Raw genomic sequence first — 26134 nt, forward strand, 5'->3', positions numbered from 1 at the left:
TATCATCGTTTTACAAACAAATGTAATGTTTTAACTGTTGAGACATTTTACTCCACGGCAACGCTCCGCGATTCATTTCGACAGAACCCATAAAGTTAAGGTTGCCTTAAGTTTTACAAGGCTTCAATTAATTTCTGTTAGTCTTTAAAAACCCCTTTCTTTTCATCTTAGAATGAGCCAGGGGCAGAGCCAGGAGCGGAGCCAGGTGAACAGGAGGTTGAGCCACCTGCCCAGCAGGGGGAGCCTCAGGTACGTGGAAACAATCCTCCTGTCATGTACAATGAGATGATTAACAGTTAAAGCATAAACACAGGGACTCCACTACTAACGGACGAGTTAGGTTCCAGAGGTCTGTTCGTAAGTCCAACGCTACTCCTGTCGATTTAAAACATGTTGTACGGCATGTACACTAAACACGGGGAATGGCTTTAAAAGTTGTATAATCTCCTGTAGATGTAGACGCCACCGGTTCTTTATGTTCTGCAGATGTAGATGCCACCGCCGCCATCTATTGCGCGGCAGTTGAAACTTACGACTCTCGGTCCGAACAGGCAACTGGACATACGGACAGGTTTGTTCGTATCTCTGAAAGTTTGTAAGTCGAATGTTCGTAAGTTAGAGGAGTCTCTGAAGTTGGCACAACGTCTTATGATAACTTTAACTCGACCTGGAACATTATTTTAGAGGCCTTGTCCTCCCTCTCCTTTCCTTGTCCCACACAGTAAACATGCAAAACATTGGTTCAACGTTAACCAACGTTTTGCCCAACGTTTCCATGTTTAATGGTAAGTCACTATTCAGAACTCAAGTGTTCCTGCAGGCGTATGCTTTTATACTCTTTCTACATTCAAGACTGAAAAATTCCCAGTGCATAAAGCCATCCATTGAGAGATGGTGGCGGTTTAGGGAGACCTTTATTCTACAATGGAATGATCACAGCTGATGCTGATGATGAAGTCAATTTGTGGGTGTGCTGTGGTTATAGACACTACTCTATATTTACCTCAATGATACACGAATACAAGAATATGTTAGCTGTGGCTCACATCACTGGTGGGTGGTATCTGAACAAATCATATACCAGCCTTGTCAAACCCGCACGAACCAACATGGTTAAGTATGGTCAAACAATCCCAGTTGACTAGCATTTGTGTGTGGAGGCCTTAATCCAATCGTGGAATGACAAATGACTGCACATGTATCGCGACCAATATTATCCATAAGAGGTTTATTGGGTTGTATTGCGTAAATACAGAGTGCGTAACACTTCTGAGAATTTGCAACAATACCATAAGAAATGTGCCTCCGTGCTCTGGAGACCACCTGGAGAAGATTCCAGGCCACGTGTGTTGACAATGATGGCGAACAAGTGGAGACTCGATAATTGTTTTTTTACCCTTCTATCTGGCAACAAAACTGACACCTTTTTACAAGGAGTCATGTTTGCATAGACCGCAATACCTGCAGTCATAATACAAACAAAAGAACATAACTCTGATAATGTGCACTGTCCTTGAAGTTGATTGGTCCACACCCGAGACAGCTTTCCTTAGAGCCTAGTCTCACATGGGTTGGACCAGATGACGCCAAAAGGCGTCATCAGATAGAAGGGTAAAAAACCAATTTTCATATTTTTACTGGCAAATGAGGTTCCCATAGTGAAAGTGGAGACTCTTTGACTTTCTGAAGCTATTAACATAATTTTTTTTTATCATGTTACAGTCTATTATCCGTTCTTTTTCCACTAAAAACGACAGTCCCATATGAGTGTTAACATTTTTTAAGCACCCTGTATAAATGTGTCGTTAAACCCGCCACCACCTGACACAACCAATTAGTAAGGTTTATCATGTAAACAAAACGTGCCAATTCGTTATGATTACAGCACACCGGTGTGTTGGAAAGTAAACCCACACTCGCATCATGCTCGTTGTAATTACTGGCGAAACTTGAATTACAAATGTTGTGGGTTTACTCTCCAACACAACCGGTGTGCTGTACTAGCAACGAATTGGCATGTTTTGTTTACGTGACAAACCTTACTAATTGGCTGCGTGGGGTGGTGGTGGGTTTAACGACATTTATAATTACGCGATATAACCCAAAAAAAACATCTATTATGCATATGTATTGTTCGAACTAATTATAAATGATTAAATCCAATAACAGTGCTCCACTTCACAACATACGCGTTCCAAAGGACTCAACACACTCGTTATCAACACCGTGGCCTTAAAAGAAGAAAATATATATCCATAATCGGCGACGTTTTGGGCAATGGCGCTTCTTCGTAGCACAAAAAAACCCATGCAGATGGGACATTGCCCGTTAACGTGGCAGATTGCATTCTTTTGTTATTTGAAGGCAGCGTTGGTGACGAGAAGCGCGGAGTTCTTTGTTGACTGTGCTTGTGCTTCACTGCCAACGCGGCCTCGCCAAATAATTAATTTGTTTAATACCGGTGTTTCCAACCTTCTCTTGCAACCTTTGGGGCCTTAACTGCGTCACTCTGGTGCCTCACCGTTTGCTAGGATCAACGGTTTTTCATCACGACCATCTCTCAGTGGCTCTCGCTATCAGCAATGCAACGATTGTTGATAGTCAAAGCCCGCATTAGCAGCTTTTCGACTCAACTAGCCTCAGAGAGGCCAGCGTGTTTTGTTGAGCTTTAAGGGTTTGGGTTAGAATAGTTTGTGGGTTATGGGCAGGGCAGGTGCTCGTTCTTTTATCGTCTCTGGAAACGTTGGGGATCGGGGTGGAAGGGCGGCTATGGAGGGAGATGGCTCATACATGTGCCGTATGTTGAACTTCATTTGCACCGTACGTAGTCAACCGCGAAAATCGGAGGTGCAGGGGAAGGACAGCAAACTAAACACAAAAAGCAGTTCTAAAGATATTAGTTTTCAATCTAGATTGAAAAGTGCATAGCTCCAGTGGCTTTCTAATATCGGAAGGAAGAGCGTTCCAGACGGCCACAGAAGCTCATCTAAAAACACGCGATGCGGTGACCTTCTTTGTTCCACGGTTAACCAAAAGCCGCAGCTGTGAGGATATCCGGAGTTTGTATGATGGGGTTTACGCTCCTTTACTAGATCAGCAAGGTATTGTGGTTAATTTGTGGCAAGCACTTTGTGTGTAATGAGCGCGACCTCATAAGGGGCCGTCCATAAATGGCGTCACGCACCTAGGGGGGGGGAGAGGTCAGACATTTGTGACGATGTGTGACGAGGGGGGGGGGGGTGAGAAATGTGACGTCACATCAAAATGCGCAACTTTAAATAAATATAGACAACACGTTCTACTTAATTAAATATACTTTTTGATAAATGTTTTCTCCTACAACATCAGAGTGCAGCGCCACACTAAATACGCACTACAATGACAATAGTTTAAAGCGATTTGAAGCATATTTTATTTTGGCGGGGGGGGGGGCAGAGTTTTGTGACGTCATAGTTTAGGGGGGGTCTGACTTTTTGTGACGCCATGTGACTAATGGGGGGGGGGGGGGTAAAAATCGTCCAAAATCGCGTGACGTCATTTATGGACGGCCCCTAATGTGTTCGTTTGGCAACCAGAAGCCAATGCAAATTGGTGAGCACCAGACGGACACGGTCATATTTTGCAATACCCATCACGACACGTGGTGACGATGATAATACGAACGAGAAATACGGTCTTCTTTACGTGGTTTAAATCGCTCGAAGTAAAATGTAAGCTTGTTAAAATAATCGTATGCAACTGTGCTTCGCTTTATATTCACAGGCGGACATGATGTGAGAGGCCGCAGAAGATCGAAAATTATAAAATAACAAATAACCGACATGGGTAGGGGAGGGGGTCTGGGGAAGAAGGCCGTGCTCGCTCCGTCATTTTAAAACTATTAAAACAAATATATTATTGGCGGTACATTATTTAAATAAACTAGAGTAAACTATAATATTAGATGTTTTAATTAAGCAAAAATGTATAGACCTCATTAGTGCAACACGATGGCATTACATGCTTTCTGTAGCAATAGGCAAATAGCACGGCGTGTAAATGTGGCACACGGGCAGCTAGGTGAGGTTTAGAATGCATCGCGCACAACGCAGACACGGCCACGCGTATATACCCACACATACACACACAATACCGTATGTAGGCTACACGCACATGCATGCAAATCCACACAAACTAGGCATGCAGTGTGTGTAAAAAAACAATCCTTTCCCAGTTGCTATTATTAGACTTTCATTCGCTTTGTTTGGGCATCTTAACGAAAGTGACACACCGATGAAACCCATCCATCTGGACTCATTCGGACATTCTCCCACGCGTGCCCGGAATTCTAATGCATGCAGGGACCAGGTTGCGTCGGTGACACCGCGTTTGTCGGAGAGCGAGAGACAGAACGTGTGTCCCGTGTTGCTGAGAGGTCTCTTCCAATCAGCAACTCCAAACATCTTGCCTAACGTTAATGCATGAGTAGTTATGAGACAATTGCGCGGAGCGAATTGCAGCCGTGATTTGTATTTGGCCCCTGTGTAATGGTACTGAATGCATACTTTGGTCATGCACTTGCATACACAGATGTATTTTTATTATTATTATTATTCTTTTAGAGTTTATATTTTTCAATGCGTAGATGTGTAGCCCAGATTACCAGGAATCAGATTTTACACTCCAGTGTTTATTTATGTACGTGTTTGAAACCAGGTGATAAATAGGTGATATGTGATAGCATGGATATTCCAGTCATTCGCGAACGATTCAAATGGCATGCATGAAACAGTGGATAATATGGAATGCATGACAGATTCCTCCAATCAAACTGGAGCAATGCAGACAACCGGATGAATGTCTCACTTCGGCAATGATGAGGAAACAAAACTTTCTGTGGATGTTAAAACAGGCCTGCATTGAGCAACCGACGCCACGTTGTGGTTTTGGCCAGTGGCTTTTAGGGTCATGTAGCCAGAGTGATTTTGTCAATTGTATGTTCAAAGCATGTTTATGGACGACATCGATCGCTATGGAAGAAAGGCTAACTTTAGTGTAATGAGATGGGTGTTTGAGGTAGTAGTATTAGTAATATGTGCGTACGTGACTGTGTTGATCAGGTGAGTTTTACTTCCAACGAAGCATCTTTATCAAACAAGCATCTGGTCTCAAAATGCATGCTTGCTGATAATTCTCGGGATTTTGCGGCAGGATATTGCGAGAAGCGTTCGAACGTTGACTCGAGCACGACTGCAGCGTGCTGTACGTATCATCAGGTGGTTGCAAAGAGCGGGGCACGTGTGCGGGATGGAGGAGGGCATGCAGTTTACCGATGCAGGTGACCGTGGTTGCAGACCTGAAGCCAGACGGTGCTGATGAGACCCGTGAGAGAAGCCACCGGACGATTGGTTTATTGGCTAAGCATTCAAAGATGGAATAAATACAGTGACTAATAGAGGCGATGATGAGGTGAGAGGGCATCAGCGGCATGTGTACAATTCGAGACGTGTATACGCATGTTACGTGAAGCAGGTGAGAGCATGGTTGAGGAATTGTGTGCCGTGTAGAAGTGCGGATGTGAAGGTGCGGGATATAAAATCTGTCCAAACAAATGTGCAACAAAAAAAACCCATCATAAAAAGTGCAGATTCCAGTAAAAGACGAATAATGGTTCACACGTTTGCCATCTGAGAAAATAACTCGACGTAGTGGGCCGCAGGGACAGTACAAAAAAAATCAATTGTTGTACCGTACTTATATGCTACCGCGTCTGTGCCTCCCTTTCACCGACCTGCACTGAGCAGCGTGAAGTGTGGTCAGATGGAGCCCCGTGACATGTACAGTAGTACGTGTAGAGGCCGTCATCCAGCAGTGGATTGACACAGGTCTGTACTTGTGGTGGGACCAATCTTTCCACTGAAAGATGACTCTTGTTGTCCACCAAAGAGCTACTCATGTTATGCACCCTGGAGGGAGAATGAGCTGGATCCACCCCATAGCGGGATTTGAACAGGTTCTAGAGAGGCATAAAATAAATGAGTTATTTCAAAATATAAAACAGAATGATAAAAATTAAGCCACGCAATTAGTTACATTAAAACCATGTCCAAACAATTGGATATTATCGTAAACTTATATTCGCTGAAAATCCAATCCATGATTTCAAGTCGTACGCAGAACTTGGTTTTATTAAACAAAAATAAATCTAGCAGACGCTAAGCTTACCTCATTACCGAGGAATCGTGCTGAAATTAATCTCAAACCAAATTTTGTATTTTGGCAAAGGAGTTTGGGTCACAACCGAAGCTGCAGGAGGGCGGGTTACTGTTAACCAATAGGCGTCGTTGAGTGAAACAACAACATGGCCGAAACTCTTGACTTTGGTAACCCTTGCAAGTGAGACTCATCCTGGCCTCTTGTTGTATCTCACCTGGCTTAACAAAATGGCCTTGAGATTTCCTTTCATAGCTTTGCGTCGCCACTTACTCCCTGTACTGTGTTTTATTCAGCGTTTAATGGCTTGTACAGCAGGTGGCTGGATACAGTATGTATCCCCAGTGGTCGAAATTCACATACTTTGAGCCAGAGTACAGTGAAGTCACAATTTCACTCACTCCTGCCTCTCCTTCATGATCATTTCTAGCAGAAAATTACCAAAGCGTCCAATGACATTTTAATGCAAACGTTAAAAAAAACCAGAGAAACCCGTAATTTTGCCAGAGCGCGCGTTCGTGAGCTGGTGCCTTTTCCAAATTCACAAACTTAAAACAAAACTCACGTCCAATTGTTAAACCATAATGACCACTCGTCCTGGTTACCCCTCCCACGTCTCAACCGTTTGCGAAAGAGAATGAATCTCGGTGGGCCTCCGCCTGGCTAAATATAGGACGCTGAATTCGAGTGTGAAAACACTAGCATGTCGTGTTGTGTGCAATTTAATTGACTAAAAGCTTTTGTTACAAAAAAACTATTTCGAAACGTTTTTTCATATAATATGAAAAAATACTTTTTGACTAAATAGTGGTGAATGGTTTTAAGGATTACAGTATTTGAACAATGCATTACATATTTGTGCATGGTAGTGTGTGTGTTCTTTGTTATCCCATACTGACGGGTACAATTTAGAGCTAATGCACTGCAGCAAATGCTCGTTTTTGCCAGCTCCGGAAATGAATGAAAGGACAAACTCTGCGGCTCATGATTGTGTTGCCAATGACCAGATGCATGCATTGCACGTGCACAGTTACCAAAATGAATGGGCGACTGAGCACAATCAAGGTAGCAAGCACATCGTGCCCCTGGTGTCATTCAGAATAGTGTATGGAGCGTGTTAGTGAATAAATAGGTGCATGGACATACCAAGGCAAGAATAGTTCCCCGTTTAGTTGTGTAGAGCGTTGGGGAAAATGTTTTTTTAGTGAGCATCTTCAGTGTTAAGGCATGCTAAGGACTGTGGTTTGGCAAGCACGACCAACACCCGTTCGTTTTTGTCCCCCCCCCCCACCCTTGCTGATGTTGACACATTGCACCAGGAAATAAATTGTCTTGTGAGTCCACCTGTGGGATTGTCAGGCCAGGACCCATTTGTGTGTCATGGCCAAGAGTCTAACCTCTGGGTCGCAGTGATCAAAGCATAGCCATTCTTAGCGTCTACGCCACGGTTCCGCACAGGTGTATGAACACATGGACCCGCACACCCCCACACACACGGGCACACTCTGCATTAAACAACAATTATAATTGTCCGTGGCACTGAGAGAACTCCGTAATTACATCTCTAAAGTATTAAAATGCGCAAATTATATTTACGAACACAAACTGACAGCAGGCCACTCTCATCAGGGCATAGTTTTTAGTTATTTCCGTAATAATATTCGAACATAAATTAAACCATTACCGTCGAACAGATGGGCCTGTAATCGACAGAGCAATGATGGCTTCAAGCTGATTACGACATTTGCATTTGGCACTTTCTCAAATATCCCATCACGTACCAACAAAATTGGCTTTGCCCTAGAACCTAATCTTAGCTGCCACCGTGACATCGTTTGAGCCTGTGCTTTGGACGCGGGTGTTACGTATTCAGTGTGCAACCAACGTGTTGAATTGTGAGATGCCAAGCAACTGAATAAGTTCACTCTCTCTTAAAACAAAACATTTGCCATTTAGTGGAATAAAGAAGGTCTCATGGAAGTTCCGGTGGCTTGTGTGATTCATTGTGCTCTGTTTCTCATCACGTGACGTGCGACGTGTATTTTTTTTAACGCTTCGCGTGATATAAAGTGGTGACCGCTCGCACGCGTCGGTTGCTCCGGTTACCTCCCACATGTAAACGCTAATTGATTCATAATAAAGGTTTTTGGGTTAAATTGCGTTATTTATAAATGTGCCGTAACCCTCCACCACCCGACACGGCCAAACAGTAAAAAATGTGTCACGTTGACAAAGGAAGAATAGTTCACTACTTTAGCCCACCGGTGTGTTGAAGAGTGAATCAACATCATTTAAAATTTTGAGTACGACGTTTCGCTGGTAATTACATCCAGCATCATCGGCCAATTTGCCAGAATGGCATCATCGGGAAATTTGCCAGAATGGCAGAATGGCAAATTGCTCGATAATGCTGGATGTAATTACCAGCGAAACGTCGCCCTCAAAATTTTAAATGTTGATTCACTCTTCAACACACCGGTGAGCTAAAGTAGTAAACTATTTGTCCTTTGTAAAAAAAATGTACTGTTTGGCCGTCTCGGGTGGTGGAGGGTTACGACACATTTATAAATAACGCGATCTATCCCAAAAAACATTATTATGAATAATATTGGTCGCGAAAGCCTACGTGTTAAGCTAATTGATTGGCCGGTAACACCTTCGTGGGTTCTATCCCGACCCTGACGCATATATATATTTGGAGTTTGCACGTTCTCCCCGTGGTAGCGTGGATTTTTCTCCGGGTCCTCTGGTTTTTCCCTCTCATACATTTAGAATCAACATCACGCGTTTCGAATATTTGGCTGCTGCTATAAATATCCACCTGATGAGCCACTTCTGAAAAAGAGCCACAGAGCTTAGTGGGTCTTACCTGACAAAATACAAGTTCTTTTCACATATATATAGAACTGCAGAGCTTGGGGGCGGGGGGAATGTCGGACCTGGCTTACCACCTGGCTGCCCTTCCCGCAAGTCTGTGGTTCCTCCTCGCACCTCTGAGCCGTTACAAATTGAAATTATTTTTACCACATTCACATCTGCAAAGGTCACCTCCAGAAAGAGCGCACCTCTTAATTGGTCTGCGCCTTACACTCAAGGTTGCACGGTACAGATGTGAAATCACAGTCGAAGGTCATCATGAAACGTTCCATGTTTTCCCCGGCAATTTCACGACATTTGGACAGAATTTGTGGCAGCGATGCAAAGAGGAGATCACTGTGGTGATGCGGATCTGTAGCAGAGTGAGTGATCCTTACAGCTTGGAAGTGGGGGACCAGTACCCTTAGACATCTGCCTCTCTGCCCTATCAAGCCATAAGTAATTTTTTTTATCACCTCGATCTGTACTTCATTTTAACATTGTGTCAGACTTCCATTAAACCCGAATATTCCTGGGCGTCCCTAAAGACGCTCACAGCTTCCCTCCTTGTTGAGTGACACCTGGCCACCCGTCATCCTTTAACCATTCCCTGAAGGGTTTGTTTTACCAATTGCCGGTGATTGGTGGTAGCTGCTGAGTAAATATATAGGTGGGTATGGATGCCAGCAGGCGTAGAAGAGTGAAAAGGGGGGCCACAGGAGAGGAGAGAAGTTGATAATTGCATCTTATTTAAGTGCTGAACAGTAACCCTCAAGTGCATGCTCAACATTGGGGCAGCAGGGACTTTAGGGGGCTAAAAAAAAAGCACAATAAAGTAGTGCGGTTTCGTTTTTGTATTATCTGTGTAAGGAGCTGGCCAATTGATGTGCAGCGTTGCGGCATGCAGTGGAATGAATGGCGCTATGTAAAATGAAAAAATGGAATTATTATCATAGTCTGATTTTATGAATATAATAGCACACGTGTGAAGGGGCGGGGACTACACACAAAGAAGGGCGTGGGTCCTATAAAGGGAAAGGCTACGGAGCCGAAAGAGAAAGAGGAAATTTGGAGGGGGGTGTGGCCTTATCAGGAAGGGATGGGGCCTAAGGAGTAAGAGGCTGGGACCTACAGAGGAAGGCCTACTTTCGAGGCTGAACTTCTCTGAGGATCCAAGAAAATTTAAGTAATCAAATAAATGAACAGCGTGGCGCCAATGCACATTCCCGACCCCCCCGCCACCCCCCCAAAAAAAAGTTAATAAAAAATGTCTGCAGGCTTGGATTGATTTAGGCTAAACTATATATAGTTATAATTAGCTGCAGTCTATTTTGATGACGAAAAATACAGCCTTAAAGTTGATGAAAATGATGGCACAGTGTTTGTATATTGATCCCTGTGGCATTATAACCGGTTCTGCTTGCAATTCCAGGTAGAGTGAGGTCACAAGCCACTCGCAATCGAGCCGGCTTGTTGCCGTATCGCTTCAGTCCACGCAGCCTCTACCGCCACCTTAGATTGGTTGAGGGACCTTAACATTCAACTATGACATCTATACAAACTGCTGCTTACATGGCATGTAAAAGATGATGGTGCTGGATCGGCGGCCTGGTAAGACTGCTGCCGTGAGAGCTCAGGCCGAGGCAGTGAGCCCACTTCACCAACCATGCCAGCACTTCACCAACCATGCCAGCACACACTTCCCACTGGTCGGAGAAACACGGCATCACATGCGGCTCAGAAATATCTTCGTGCTGGCTTTACGCGTCACCATCGAGACCTGGGCAACTCCCAATGTGGCTTTCACTCACCAACCTGTGATTGAACCCCGTTGGCCATTGGACTATGGGCATTGTGAGGTCACCAGCGGCCTCGCCGTGAATGGTGGCCGTTGTCATTGCCTGTGAAACGACACACGGCGTGTTCGAAGCCTCTTTGTTGTGTGACACAGCACCAACTCGAGGCCCAGCTTCTTCTCGAGGCTCGAAGCTCGTACACTGAACCGAGCGTCCACTACCCCTTGTGCTCTCTCCCCTTTTATCCCTCTCGAGCCATTTCCCTCGAACATTCCGTGCACTTTCTTTCCTCCAGCAAATCTCCGTCCTTTTTCCTTGACGGTTCTCAAGCGTCGCCTCTCGGTTCAACTTCTGCTTCCCACCTTTTTCCAATCCCCCTTCAAAACCCTGCCTCCCGACCAATCATCCTGGAGGCCTTTTGACGCCGATGGGAGGCCCTCAGCCTACTTCCTGGAAGTTTGTTTGGCTGCTCATTAGCTTCGGGTGAGTGCTTCCACAATTTCGGTCACTGCGTCTGTATTAGCGTGGATTTATGAGCTCTTAACCACTGTACCTACCCCCTTCAGATGCAACGTTGCATTGAAGGTACGGGTCTTGGGACTTCATTGGTGAAGCAGCACATAATGCGCACACACAAGGACTCAACACGCTCATAACACTTCATTATTGGTTACGAGGGGATTGATATTTTTAACTTGCAAATCGACCCATTTAAAATGAGTCTTGTGTAATGAGTACGGTGGTGCGTTTTTCCCTTTTCATATTTTAGTCGTGATTCTCACCTGTAGTATACCAGGTGGAGTCGGCGTCTCCCGGCTCACACAAGTGTTGACTGGTGCTTCCTCCCATCGGTATTCATTGGGCTTAGACAACCCCTTGACTGAGACTTTAAACTGCGATTCATTAACTCTAACCCAATGTGTTTTACATAGTAAATAGTTCACGGCATGTAACAATATATCGAAGCATCAATTCCAGTAGAATCCATTTGAACGTTCCTGATGTCAAATCGTGCAACGTATTATTTTTTTGTTATTTGTATATATTTGATGAGGACATCGACGAGATGAAGCGATGACATCGGCATGTGTAAGGTGGATTATTTCATCGCAAGGTCGTGAGATGACGATAGTGTAGGGAGGCCTTTATTCAGCAGTGCATTTAACATGTTTCAAAATAGCATTGAGAAAATAGATTTACTGACTGAAGTGAGGGGTATATTGAATCCATGCTTTTTATGCACGCATGACGCCATTAATGCTACGATAATTATGATTCACCACAAACTCATTATGATCGTGACTGGATGGAGCCGTGGTCCAATGTTTAGCACACTGTACTCTGAACACTAACATAACGAGTTCAATTCCAGTCCAATGGCCTGCAATTTCCCCAAGGCCAAAAAACGCCCATGAACATAATAGTGTTGGTGGCATTCATCCAGCAGTGGACTGACGAGATCTAAATTATAATTTTGTAATGGTTTATCTTTAAAAAGAAAAACTTCGCAATGACCTTCATATCAATAAGAAATACGAGTTTGGGATAATTTTGGCTCTAGAAAATTAGGTGAACATTTTAGCAAATAGTATTATTTGAACCGGATAGCTTTTAATCAATATTTGATATATGCAGATTTTGGTTTCACGAGAACTGGGACGATCAGTGGGTTATGTCAACTCAGCGACTAAACATTTTAATCAACCGCTGTTCTCATTTGTGGTTGACTACTGGAGCCCATTTTAAATGATAGCCACGCCACACCCTACAAGCCACGCAAATCATGACGCGGCTAATGATGCAAAAATACCAACCCACCACCTCCCCCATCAAGGGGAACTCACGTCACTTAAACATCCTGGCTGTTCCCAGGATTCCATCAAGAGATTCCACCATAATCCTGTGCAAGTGTCTGCGCTGACTCGCCATGCACAATGGGACACAGCCCGACTCTGCAAAACCCACACCTCACCGCGGCTGACGAGTAGCCGGGGGCGTTGCGACATGAAGAGGGCATGGATTGTGACGTCATCACGCTCGCACGCGACGGACGGAGGCAGCCAGCCAATCAGCCCTCGTCCGTCTGTCTCCAAGCAGCACGAAGCCCGAGCGGGTACCCCTCCCAAATTGCCACAATCTCTCGTCAGGACGAATGGGAAAGTGTGCCCCCCTAATGTAAAAGACGAAAAGACGAGTCACTTGTTCTCTGGCACACAGAGTGCACCTCTCGAAGCAGACTTCATCTCGTGACGTAACAATAACCCCACTGGAATGTGGGTGGGGGGTGGGAATGGCCAAAATGATTTCAAGTAAAGTTACAAAGATACGTGTGAAGCAGAGAGTAATGCATAGACTGGTGTTGTTTTCTGGAGGATTCAATCTGTCGCTGTGCATTCAGAGCAATGACCTTGGAAATTGGAGCAGCGCGTGGATTGTGACGAGGTGGTGTGTAAGTGGCGCAGGGACTGGCGGTGAGTGCAGTGTTACATCACCAATACGAATGCAGTATACACTACTATATTACATTAACGAGACTATGCTAATTGTTTGCATGTTATTTGTAAATCATGTGTTTGTGCCTTACTCTGACATATCCCAAAGCAATTAAAATAACGTTGAGAAAAGTAAACCCACAGGGCAATGGTCTCACATCCAGGTTTTATGCAAGCCTAAAATATTCAATACAACATCGCGTCAGATAATGTCTTTTTGACTCTCTCATTATTATTTTAATGCACTTTGCTTGTAAAGTTTTAACTACGTCATGGACCTCTGAAGCAGCAGCTAAGAATACAGTGCTTGTTTAATATAGATAGCAGCCCGTACTATGCCCCAACGTTCCAGCGCCCCACTCTCATGGGTAAGTAAATGGTTCATTCCTTAACAATAAAGATCACACATACAATGGCAGAGCCTGGTTAAAATATTCTGAAGATACTATTTTGATATGAAATGGTGGGGGGATTATATTGGCAAATCTGTTCCTTTGCATTTCATATTCAGTGTTCCACCGTAGAAACCATCAAGTCCACAAGGTGCGTGCCAACAGTCAGTTCCTCTTTTGATGTACGCCCCATAGTTTGCAGGGAGGACTGTTATATACAATGGCCAAAAGGTTAATTTGTGGTAATGGAGCAGAAAGGCTCCACTATATTGATCATCCCTGACAGGGGAAAACGAGTAACAGTCATCACATAGGGCAACAGGGCTCTATTGAACTGCTGACCCCTAATTAATCTGTCTAACAAATGTCAAATTATTTCATGGGCCATATCCCACCGATGAGACTTCTAAAAATCATGAAGCCCAAAATAAACTATGAATACACTTTTTTTTAAAGCTGGTCGTTAGATCTGGTGGGTGTGCACATCTACTATGCCGTATAAGCTAGTGGTGGTTTCCAGGCACTGTGGGGGGGGGGGTGGGTCTCACGATCCAGTGGTGTCGACCTATCTTTCCCCGCAGCGCGCGTTAAACGACTCAGTGGTTTCCTCGCGGCCGAGACTTCCGATCGCAGGCGCGCATTATATCAATCGTCATCCGCACGCAAAGCAAAGACAAAGATCCCCCGTATAGCCTCAACAGACTGTCGGGGCAAGTGCCGTTAGCGAGCACCGATGAAGGCCGGCACGGCACACGAGGGGGGTGGGTGGCCAACACCACGCCCGGCCGCCTTTGTCTCCCCAGCGGTGATGTTTACACACCGCGCCAGGTACTCATTTGAGGCTGAGTCGTGCGCTCGACTTCATTAACAATGCAAAATGCAACAAAGGGGTCAGCGGCGAGGTGGAGATGCAGGCTGGAAACTGTTGAACGCAATCTTCCACGAGGGCGAACGGCGGGAGTGGTGGGGGCGGTGGCGGCGGTGGAGGTGGACGAAGCGGCGCTGAGTGGGGCTCCTCTTTTCGACGGAGTGGCTCACAGGCCGAAGCTCTTGCTGAAGCCCCCCATGGCAGCCTTCGCCTTCTCTGAGGCCGCGTCGGCTGCAAGCTGTGCCTGCTTCGATGCCTCCTTGGCAGCTGGGGACGACATTGCATTCGTACAATTACCGTGCGGACGTTTTACGACATTTGTTGTCGGGAAGCCAAGCGTCGGGCTAAGAGGTCAACGTTTGTCTCGATACGGAAACAAGTGTGGGGTTGGCACTCATCTCCACTGTTGACCCCCCCCCCCAAGGCAGCGTTGGAAATGCTACGTTCCTATGGCCAAGCCGAGTCTGCCCATGGCACAATCATTGCTGACTTCCCAAAAAGTTGGTCTATGTAGCGTCAACACATCACATATATATGGAGGTGGAAATCCAAGCACTTTTTTATGCAGCCAAAACGAATTTGGAATACGTATATTATAAACTGCATTGCAAAGCAATGGATCTTCTTTAATAACGGTGTGACATATTTTTTAAAAAAAGTCTTGTAAATCATATCAGCCGCATTAAAAAAAAAACATTAATTTGTACCAGTTGTAGCTGTTTGAGGAAATGAGCAGGTAGACGACATGAAAGAGCATTACAATTGCACAGTCTCGGACACGTGATTTTGCACACCAATGTGTCATGCTAAGCAACGAGACAGTTTAACTTTTACGCGATTGAAAAAAATACAACGCTCTTGTTATGGCCCTTATGAGGACACGGTAAGTCCACACAGACATACACAATAGGCAAGCAGGATCAGGGTAATGGTTTCATTACCAAAGGAAGATGAGCCTCCAGTCAGACTTTTGGTGTCCACACACGTTGGCATATGGATAAGCTGCTGCTCAATGTCTTACCAGCCACACAACCACCTTATCGTAACTACAATCCACACGTATGTAACTGAAACATAATCTAAGTTTCCACGATCGTTGGCACGTGGTCTCAATGGTCCTGGACTGGAATTCCAGGATCCATGTCCCTAAATCTGAGGGCTCCTCCCGTGGCTTGGCACGGCTCAGTTGTACAGTGGATAAAAGATAATGATGTCGGCTCAGCCTGGTTGGGCTGCCATGGGAACCATGGACGAGCTTGCTTTGTGTACCGAGACAGAATGCTTCCCCATGGCCATGGAAACCTGGCAAAGAGTTATTGAATCGTGTTTCTGGATGGCTGCAATGTGGTGCTAAATGTTCCCCGAGTGGGGCCGATAAAACACCTGGCCTCCTGGCAAGAGATTATTTCAATATTCAAGCGTGGCTCTGCTTTTATATAACACCATCGCCAGATATCCACCACAATCGGCAGTTTCGTGGGAGTAAAATTTCGCGCGTGCATTGGAAGTGATACTGGGCGGCCCAATTTGCGGGCAGTAATTCTAGCTATCAGGGTGTGGCTGTGGTTGTTTGCCAATCCTGGTGGCTGCATCGGGGAAAAACAACAGAACGAGGTTAGTGGAGACAGGGGGAGATGAAAACCTTTTATGTATCGTATAACAAAGTCTTTCCCTGCTCAGATGACCACTGAGTACTGCTCATCTCCATGTACGGTCTTGAGCCAATGGGTGGAAATTCCACATTTCCATGGAATAATCCCAATTGTTCTTAAGTGCCGTGAGCTAAAATACTCGACCCAGTCACCAGAGGCAGCACGAGAAAAAATCCCTCATGATAGCATGTAAATGTGTTCACTCAATTTGGCAAAGCCGAGCTGTGACTGCCATGTACAGATACAATAATACACTGGGTTGTATTTTTAGTCTGCTGTGTAACGTGGGAAATTGATTAGCACCTTGCTCTGTTGGGTTTCAGAGACTTATTGAAGCGACTCCAGAGCTAGTCACGTGGTTTCATCACCCGGGACCATCGCATCAAGCCTCACAATTCTCCGCTTAACTAAAAGAGTTCCAGAAGAACATTTATACATCCCATGACTTGACCAACTGCGCATTATAAAATACACACAACGCGTCAACGTTACTGTGATGGATATGGAGGGGGGGGGAGGGCAAGAAATGTGTGGCTCGTGCTTGATAAATGGTGAAAGAGCAGGCGTTCCCGATGTTATCACACAGTGTGTTAAATATTTTACTGATGAATAATGAAACCGAGATGTCGGATGATGTATTTTTTTCACCAGATATAATTTCTGTGCGTGTGTTACGTTACATGACTGCTAACTCGGCACCGAGATTGTGTTACGCCCAGTTTCCGATGGTCAAGTCGATCTCGATGGGATCTTTTTTTGCCAGCATCCAGACTGATGAAAAATAAGAATAGGGTTTTCCCTTTATAGCAACTATAAACAGGTGCGAGATGTTCAAATACCAAATAGAAACCTTTTGTAAGGCATCAAGTCGTATACTGGTAAGACAACGCCAGAAATAAGTCTCTGGTGTAGGCCAATCAGTTTTAAAGACAATGCACGTAGCCTCAGAGCACGTTTGGCTAATGCAGACTTGATGCCCTGCAAAAGGTATTTGAACATCCTTGGTGTTTGAACATCTTAACACCTATCTTATTACTCTTTGGTTCTTTCGGTAAAGTCACGTAGGTAGAAAAATAATAGATCACGACGTTTCGATCGAAACACAAGCCACCGTCATCAGATGGAACAGATACGGCAGGAGAGCTGCTGTATCCATCAGTCTCACGATCGCCCGCACAATGTGTGGCAGTCGTCTCTATAAGTTTACGCGGCACAATTCGTCCGAGACGTATCCCCCCACTCTCCACAGCGTAGTAAGCCCCGTCTGATTTGGTGCTAGGATTTGAATGTCACGGGAGGCGCAGCTGTGTACGGCGGTGCATCTGGATTCTTTCCACGCTGTGGATCCACCGTTGACGGATGCGCGTGTTGTACCCGCGTGTTGGGACATGCTGCCGGCTGGTAACCAGCGGCGTTGGGATAAGACCAGGACCCTACTTGTGTGGCTGTGGCCCCTGATTGGTCGGTGCTGGGTTCGATGGCAACAGCCGCTCTGCGGCTACGGCAGGAGACTTTAACAGCGACGCTAAACAATGAACGGGAGCATCTGGCAGCTTAACAACAATAAACAGGGAGCACGTCTGCTTTGCTGGAGCAACAAACAATCGCCACTCATTAGCACGGTAAACCACAACGCCTGGGTGTGTCCCGTGGCAATGGGTCTGCCTTCTTCACTAGTCCCCATGGCTCGAAAGTGCACCTATCCTGGCACTGACGCTGGTGACGTGATCGTCACTTTATGGTGATTGGCAACTGATGTTGATGTCGCTGTGTGTGTTTGCATGGATGTGTGTGTGCGTGTGCTGGGCAGCGGTAGTGTAGCGGTTAGCGCTCATGGCCAACACCAATGACGATTATCTGAACCGGTCCCGGGCCTCCCCTAGGTCGACTCAGCCTCAAATGAGTACCTGGTGCGGTGTGTAAACATTGCCACTGGGGAGACAAAGGCGGTCGGGCGTAGGTGCTACTCGCACTTGCTACTCGCACTTGCCCCAACAGTCTGTTAAAGGCTACGTGGGGGTTCTTTGTCTTTGTGCTATCATGTATTGCCAAACCTGTATCAGCAGTCTTGTTTGCAGCATCCACCACTTGATCCACTGCTTGCTGAGCACCTTCCTGCACACTTTGTACTGAGACGCGCACACACACAAAGACAAAGATCCCCCGTCGAGCCTTAACAGACTGTTGGGGCAAGTGCTGTTAGCGAGCACCTATAAAGGCCGGCACGGCACGCGAGAGGGTGGGTGGCCAGCACCACGCCCGGCCACCTTTGTCTCCCCAGGGGTGATGTTTACACACCGCACCAGGTACTCATTTGAGGCTGAGTCGGCCCATGACCGGTTCAGATAATCGTCACCGGTGTTGGCCGTGAGCGAGAATCGAACTCGGGTCGCCGGGTTCGGAGCGCTAACCGCTACACGACCGCTCCCCACGGACACACAGACAGAGACGTATACACGCATTGCACAGCAACGATCGCCCACATGCCCACACAGAAATGTGGGGCTTAAACGCCGTTCGTGAACAGCACGCACGAGTCGGGCGATGTGAGTGTCCATTGTCTTTCTCAGCAACCTTCATTGCCCCACTGGCGATGATGAGCACACGATGGTGCCAAACACTTTTTTTGGTTGAGTCAACTTAAGAGCAATCTAAGCCATGCAGGGTTCATATACACATCGCCACGGATGTGTTATTCGTGACCAGGTGTCCAGTACTGTTGTGTGAATAACTACAGCACTGATTACTCCCAAGGTCATCAACCATCAACACTCATATCTTAGTTTAAGAATGTCAAGCGTCTGAATGGACCATACAATCCGATATCTTAGTCGTATGCCCGAACCTGCCCGTGCCGCGTGCGTGGTGTGCTGGTGTGAAAGGGCACCTGTGTGATCCCATCGTACAGCAATCCATAAACTGAAAGTGTACACAGCACAATTATTTACTCGAGTGAGTCATAGTGGTGGGCAAAATCTCGTCATTTCATTCCGCCTCATAACCTATTTATGGTTTGCATTAATGCTGAGAAGAGTTTTATATTCTGAGTCCAAAAAGTTTAAATTAGTTACCGAAATCGTAAAGAAAATCCAAGGTTATTCCTTTTATAATAAGTCGTTCAGTAATTTCCTTTAGTCAATTTCTATTGGTTCTCATAAATACTATGTCTTCAGGAAAATTGTTCACAATTTCTATATTTATGTCTACACATTTTTGTTCCAATCCAATTTTCTGAAAATATCTTCTCACATCGCTGCGAAAAACTTTGGTAAAATTGAATCTCCTTTCCTTACTCAAATTCTGATACCAGATGCTGTTACTGCCTTCATTAAATTTCAGTAAAGTTATTCCATACTCGTAAATGTTATTTTTAATCATTTATAAACCGTTTATATTTAGTCTCTTGGTGTGTGAGAGATTTAATAGCTTAATACATTTTCATTGAGGCAAATGCGTTACCAGTCTATACAGACTAGGCCTAATGGTGCTGAAACATAAGTTTGGATTGTTTAGATTATGTAACTGCTATACATTTCCAAATGATGAGCCACTTCGTGGAGCTATCATTTGTGGCCAGGTCACTTCTGAAAAATAAGCTAATAGCTCAATGGGCTTTAACTGGTAAAATAAAACGTAGTTGAGTTTTATTTGTATTGTTTTGTGATTTGATTACCTTGCCTATACTTTGCACTGCTCTCGTGTTTTGTGCTGTTTGTTGTTGTGACCTTTTGACCTGCTCCTACTGGACATCCGTCAAAAAGAGCTTTTCAGCTCATCAGATTCCTCCAGGATAAATAAATATCCTGATTATGATCATTTGTACGGATATTCATTCAAATAAAGGATGCAAAGTTGTGCTCAAGATAATCGAGTAAAACAAAAGACATGTACTACAACAGGTGCACTAAGCAAAATAATAGATGTTGACACAACCGTTGAAGATGGTGATGGCAAAGGCACAGCCCTTGTCTTGGATGACAACGATGATGAAGATGATGACAACAATATTATTTCCACTCTTGTAGTTGATGATGGCCGTGCAACCATCAGCACCACCATCACTGACCCCCGACTCTGGGCGATCCATCAATGCCCACCGCACCAGGCACCCATTTAAGGCTGAGTTGACTGAGGCCCGGCTCAGAACAAACGTTGTTGTTGCTTGCCATGAATCGAACTCAGGTTTCCAGGTTCATAGCTGAATGCTAAATCTAGGCCTTTGCGTATGTGTGTGTGTGCATATGCGTGTCAATTAATGTGTGTGCCGCGGGGAGCGGTAGTGCAGCGGTTAGCGCGCTGCGCTACGAACCTGGTGACCGAGGTTCGATCTCCGCTCACGGCCAACACCAGTGACGATGATGTTAACCAGTCCTGGGCCTCCGCTAAGTGTACTCAGCCTCAAATTAATCATTGGTGCGGTGTGCAAACATCGCCACTAAGGAGACAAAGTCGGTCGGGCGTGGTGTTGGCCACCCACCCCCTCGTGTACCATTCCGGTCTTAATAGGTGCTCGCTAACAGCACTTTCCCCAACAGTCTGCTAAGGCTATAAGGGGGATCTTTGTCTTTTATGCCATGCACCTAGCCTGGCACAAGCGCGTTGGTGACGTCACCGCCACTTAGTGGTCGATTGACAGCTGTTGTTGTGCCATGCCAGCCTTAATAGGTTCTCGCTAACAAGATTTGGCCCAACAGCCTGTGCTGGGCTACACGGGGGATCTTCGTGCGTGTCTATCCAGTATATATGTGCGGGTGTGTGTGCAGGGGGCTTTTGCTAAATTTGCTTTTGATTGCCACTGAAATGTACGCACATGGTATTAGGTGAACTCCAAAAAGCCATCGAGGGTTATTGGTTTTTTTATCGGTGGATAACAACACCTGGAGGAGGTGTAACTTCACCGGTAACATCTGTCGATCGGGCGCGCACAGAGAAGCCGGGAATACCTGGCGCGGTTGTTGGCAGCGCTGTTGGCGTGCCGCATGACATTAGAGCCTGCCATGTGCACGCCCTGCGGGACTTTTCATCATCAGCATCATCGTTTAAAAAGAAAACAGAAGGCAATACTGCGCTCTATTGTACACACACAAGCAAATGCAAAGACAAAGGTCCCCCATATAGCCTTAACATACTGTTGGGGCAAGTGCTGTTCGCGAGCACCTATGAAGGCCGGCAGGGCACACGCGGGTGTAGGTGGTCAACACCACGCCCAGCCGCCTTTGTTTCCCTCGTGGCGATGTTTACACACCGCACCAGGTACTCATTTGAGGCTGAGTCGACCTAGGGGAGGCTCAGGACCGGTTCAGATAATCGTCACTGGTGGGGAATCGAACTCGGGTCGCCGGGTTCTCAGCGCAGCGCGCTAACCGCTACACCGCCGCTCCCCTACAAACAAACACGAACGCACACAGGGACACTCATTTTGATTAAAAGGCCCGACACTCACAAATATACCGTGTAACTAAGACAACTGTAACCCAATAAACATTGAACTTTGGGCCAAAATTGAGTCAACGTTAGTCCAATGCTTCCAAGCGCATGCCCACGTTGGCCCGATGCTGGCATGTTTACTGGGCATTGGTGCTCTTGACTCTCTAGCAATAGTGCATGACAGCAGTAAGCACGCCGAGTGAAAACTAAACCCGGACAAATGCTCCTAATAATTCGTAGGCATTGTAGTGCACAATGGTTCGCATGCTGCGAAGTATATCATGTTGGCATTGGAATTAGTAGGCAATATTAAGCAAATATTATTTGTGAGGGTGGTCAAACAAGAAAATATAGCTTTTAATTCACTCAGAGGCAGCTGCTGCTGCTGTCTGTCTGCTGTCTGCTGCAATTAATCAGGAGCAGAGTTTGATGCTGTAGCTGGACATCAAACACTCTTTGACAATCACCTTTCTCCATAACGGTTAAAGCACCGTGCGACAAAGTCATCTCATTAATCTCAAACACACAAAAACATAACAAGGGACTATCTTTTTTTATCTATATACAAAAATATACATATCTATCTGTGGGATATTTTTGCCAGTATCAAAATTTATGAAAATAAGAATAGGTTTTCCCCTTTATGGAAATAAAACAGGTTTTAAGATGTTCAAACACCAAACAGATACCTTTTGCAGAGCAGTAATTCTGCATTAACCACACGTACTTGTGTCAAAACATGCAAACTTGCTCTGGTAATATTTGCATTGTCTTTAAAAACGATTGGCCTCCACCAGATACAGCCTTCTTTATGGCCTTGGCTCATCAGCGTTAGAACAGAGAACGCCTTTTAGCGAACAGTACAAAGACATTGCAAGTATCAGAGCATTTACAGCTTGGGTCGAGCAGTTATACTGTATCTACGTCACATTTTTGCCAGTATCAACAATTACATACAGTGAGTACAGTAAACCCCCAGGTCTCTATTTATAGCACACGCAGCCAATCCAAAACAAGCGTTCATCCAGCTACGTGTAAGACATTAATAACATAATAGTGCAAACGAAAACTGCAGTTTGACATTTAGAGGGCATTTATGTTGGCTAAGAGGCTGTCATTTACCAAGTCAGTCATATAGGCTGGCTTCCGGTGCAGCCCGCATAATAGTTGCCTTGCTTCTTTGCAAAACACTGCTGATTGTCAGCCACATTTATGAACAACAACAAGAAAAAAAAACTGCCCATGAATTTTCCACAAAGATTCCCATTGCAAATGAACTGATTGTTTTCTACGGGAGGAAAGGCCGCTTCAAAACAAACAGCGCCATACTAACAAAAACAATTATGTAATTCTCTACTGTTCTCTGCGTGTAAAAAAAAAACACTACAACTATTGTACGAGCTCCTTCCCAGCAAACATGCCAACGTTGGGTCAACGTTGGCATGCGTTTAGAATCAAAGGACCAACGATGGCCCAACGTTGGGCACAACGTTCCATGTTCGCTGGGCACGTATTGTCCGGCCGTATAATGATGCAAAGCTACGATGTACATTTGATTATACAGCCGTGTACTGGTTTTCCTATGCCAGTTGAGTAAACTTGCAGCTGTGGACACAGAGAGAAAACAGCGCTTCACACAAAACTAGTGGTGAGATACTGCAGGAACCAAAACGGTTGATACACGTGGTAGTAATAAAGTGTCATTGGAGGCAGGTTTGGTGGATGACGGTAGAACATCATCATGTTAGTCACCCAACGGTGAATGGTAGATGGCAGCTAAGCAAATGGATGGTTGAGTTGCAGAATCTGTGTTTTGGCGTTAAATAGCTTCACATTCGTGGCTTATCTCCAGAATGTTTCGGATTCCTCCAATGCAGGACACCAAGAATACTCACGACGAAATTGAGCTGCACCCACGTAGAATAGGTCTGAGGCTCAGCGAACCTCTCCTTGTTTAAACAGTTTCTACCGTGCGACAGGATAAACCCTCATCCAATTTAAATACGGGCACCGCGGTGGCAAGATGTTTGCTACCTCGCTTTGTATGCAAGAGGTCGTGGGTTCCATCCCGACCCTGACGGCTATATATTTGGAGTCGCCATGTTCTCTCTCCCCGTGGTGGCGTGGACTATTCTCCGTGCCCTCCAGTTTCCCCCTCCACATTCAGAATGAACGTGCGTTTAAGAGTATGTGGCTGCGAAACATTTCCACGTGATAAACCACTTCGTTGGGCTATCATTTGTGATAACCAGGTCGCTACTGAAATTGAGCTATACCCTCAGCGGACCTTACCTGGTAAAATAAAAATAAATTATAGTTAAGTTAGTTATAGTTAAATATGGGGTAAAATGTGCGGATTCCATTATCCATGTTGATCCACGCCATTTACTCTTATTTCAATAAAAGTGAATACAGAAATGTCCCTTTGTCCGCTGGTATATTCGACCCAACCCATGACATAAACCTATTTTTTATTTGACCAGGTCAGGCCCACTGAGTTATATAGCTTTTTTTTCAGAAGCAACCTGGCCACAAACGATAGCTCAACAAAATTCCTTATCATGTGGACATTTATAACAGCCAAACACGCTTAACGCATATTTCTAGATGTGGAGGGAAAAACTGGAGGACCCGGGAGAAAAATACATGCGACCATGGGGAGAGAGACATGCAAACTCCAAATACACAGGCATCAGGGTCGAGATCAAACCCACGACCTCCTGCATACCAGATGAGGGAGATAACATCTCGCCTTACAAGAAGACATCTGAATCCGGCGCTGGCCTGAGAAGGGCCTGGGCCTACAATCCAGAGAGACCCAGGCATCGAGCTACAAAGAGGTTGGAAATTGGGCAGGGTTCCACAATTCTTACACCAGGGCCCTTGCCAACCATGATATGCTGTTACTCCTACTACCTCCTCGGATTTAAGATCTCGTTTTAGAACGATTCTAAATGTGTATCCTGAACCTCATGCTATTTTCATTGCACGTCAGCATCTGTTAAATTCACCTTATACTCTATGTAGGCTCTGTAGAAATAAATTCGTGTTAACATATGAACCGAATCTACTGACGTTTTCCTTTTGTTTATGGAATAATTAGCATGTTTTGTTTGATTGCAGTAATCAAAACATAACTGTAATTTAATTACAGTACAGTGTAGTGTATCTTATCCGTGGTGATCTGCAGTCCTGTTAGCAGACTATTTTCCACGACGATGACTCTTGTCAGCACATACACCTGCGGAAAATAGGATTCGAATTTGGTGCCACTTTCAGATCACTTTTGTTATCCGTGACATTTCCACAAGGTAACAGAAGGCGCCAGCGGCGGCAACTTACACAGCCACGGATAAAAGGAGAAATGTCACTCGACTCCTCTTATCCGTCATTATCCAATAATAACTGGAGGCAATGGGATTCCTATTATCTGTAAAATGACCAAGGATATCAGGAGGAATATCACCGCGGATAACGGCAGTTTTCACGGTAATGTTCTGCCCGCAAATAACAGGAGTCACGAATAACAAGAGCACAGACAAACGTAGTCTCACCACGCACATTGAATTCATAGCAACAATGATTTATGCGTTTCTGTCTTTAGTAATATGATTACAACAACGCATTTATGCCCAACACTGCCTCCGTGATCCTCCCTACACTGATACCCCCGCGCTCCTCACCTGCATAATCATTTTGACACGCCAGTGTATATTGAGTCAAGACATTTCATAAGCCCAGACTGTAATCACATTCTACATTTTGGTGTGATTTTTCTTTTTTAAAAACCGTGTCGCCATGTGTTACCGATGCCTTCTCCCGTGGTCTTGGCTTGGCCTGCCAGCCCGCCCAGAGACTTGTTGATGGAGTCCATGGTGGTGGTGGTAGAAGGAGAAGACGACGTTCGTGGCGGTGACGGTAAGTGCGTGCGTGTGTCCTGCCTTTGACGGTGGAGTGCTGGTGTGCGTTGGGTTCCTGGGGGTGGCCGTAGCGGTGCAAAATGTATTTGTAGTCGAGCGACCACGCCCTAAAACAACGGGCACCGCATTGCAGCCAAGCCCCACGCTCTGGATTTTATTAAACCCGGCACTGGCATTTAAAAAAAGAGAGAGAGAGAAACACAGAGAGAGGAACGTAGCAAGAATTTGGGTGGGTTCGCTCCCAAGTGAGCTGTGGTAACAGTGACTCTTACGGAAAGTGGTTAAATTGGCGAGGAATGCAATAATTGTGCTTTGGAAAGTTTGTGCGATTTTGTTACATAAGTGGGGGGGGGGGAGTTGTTGCCGTTTCACGGTGACTCATCGTGAGTTCGCCGTGTTCTATGAAAGTTTGTGAAATGGGAACCACATTGTTAGGCTGTAACCACTCGGCGCAGGAAAGTTGAACAGCGGTTGTACATCTGGAGCGACTAGCCCTGTCATATGAATGTGGCATTTACACCGCTGACTAGGGGCAGACG

At 45.4% G+C, this 26134-nt stretch overlaps 1 protein-coding gene and 1 long non-coding RNA gene across 2 annotated transcripts in view; one reads left to right on the forward strand and one right to left on the reverse strand.

The window, feature by feature from the left end:
- Positions 1–3798, forward strand: part of LOC144724426 (gamma-synuclein-like) — a 35292-nt gene extending 31494 nt beyond the window's left edge. The window contains exons 5-6 of the mRNA XM_078603542.1: positions 172–249; positions 3763–3798. Of these exons, the coding sequence (XP_078459668.1) occupies positions 172–249; positions 3763–3777 (93 nt within the window). The 3' untranslated portion in view covers positions 3778–3798. The remainder of the gene's footprint in view (positions 1–171; positions 250–3762) is intronic.
- Positions 3799–13485: 9687 nt separating this feature from the next.
- On the reverse strand, positions 13486–25647 carry LOC144724427 (uncharacterized). Its single transcript, XR_013586477.1, has 3 exons — positions 25483–25647; positions 18303–18377; positions 13486–14863 (listed from the first exon to the last, which is right to left on the reverse strand). It is a non-coding gene; the product is annotated as an uncharacterized LOC144724427 (long non-coding RNA).
- Between the last annotated feature and the right edge of the window lie 487 nt (positions 25648–26134).

This window comes from Lampetra planeri, chromosome 20 (assembly GCF_965212315.1).
Source record: "Lampetra planeri chromosome 20, kcLamPlan1.2.h2, whole genome shotgun sequence".
Classification (NCBI taxonomy): domain Eukaryota; kingdom Metazoa; phylum Chordata; class Hyperoartia; order Petromyzontiformes; family Petromyzontidae; genus Lampetra; species Lampetra planeri.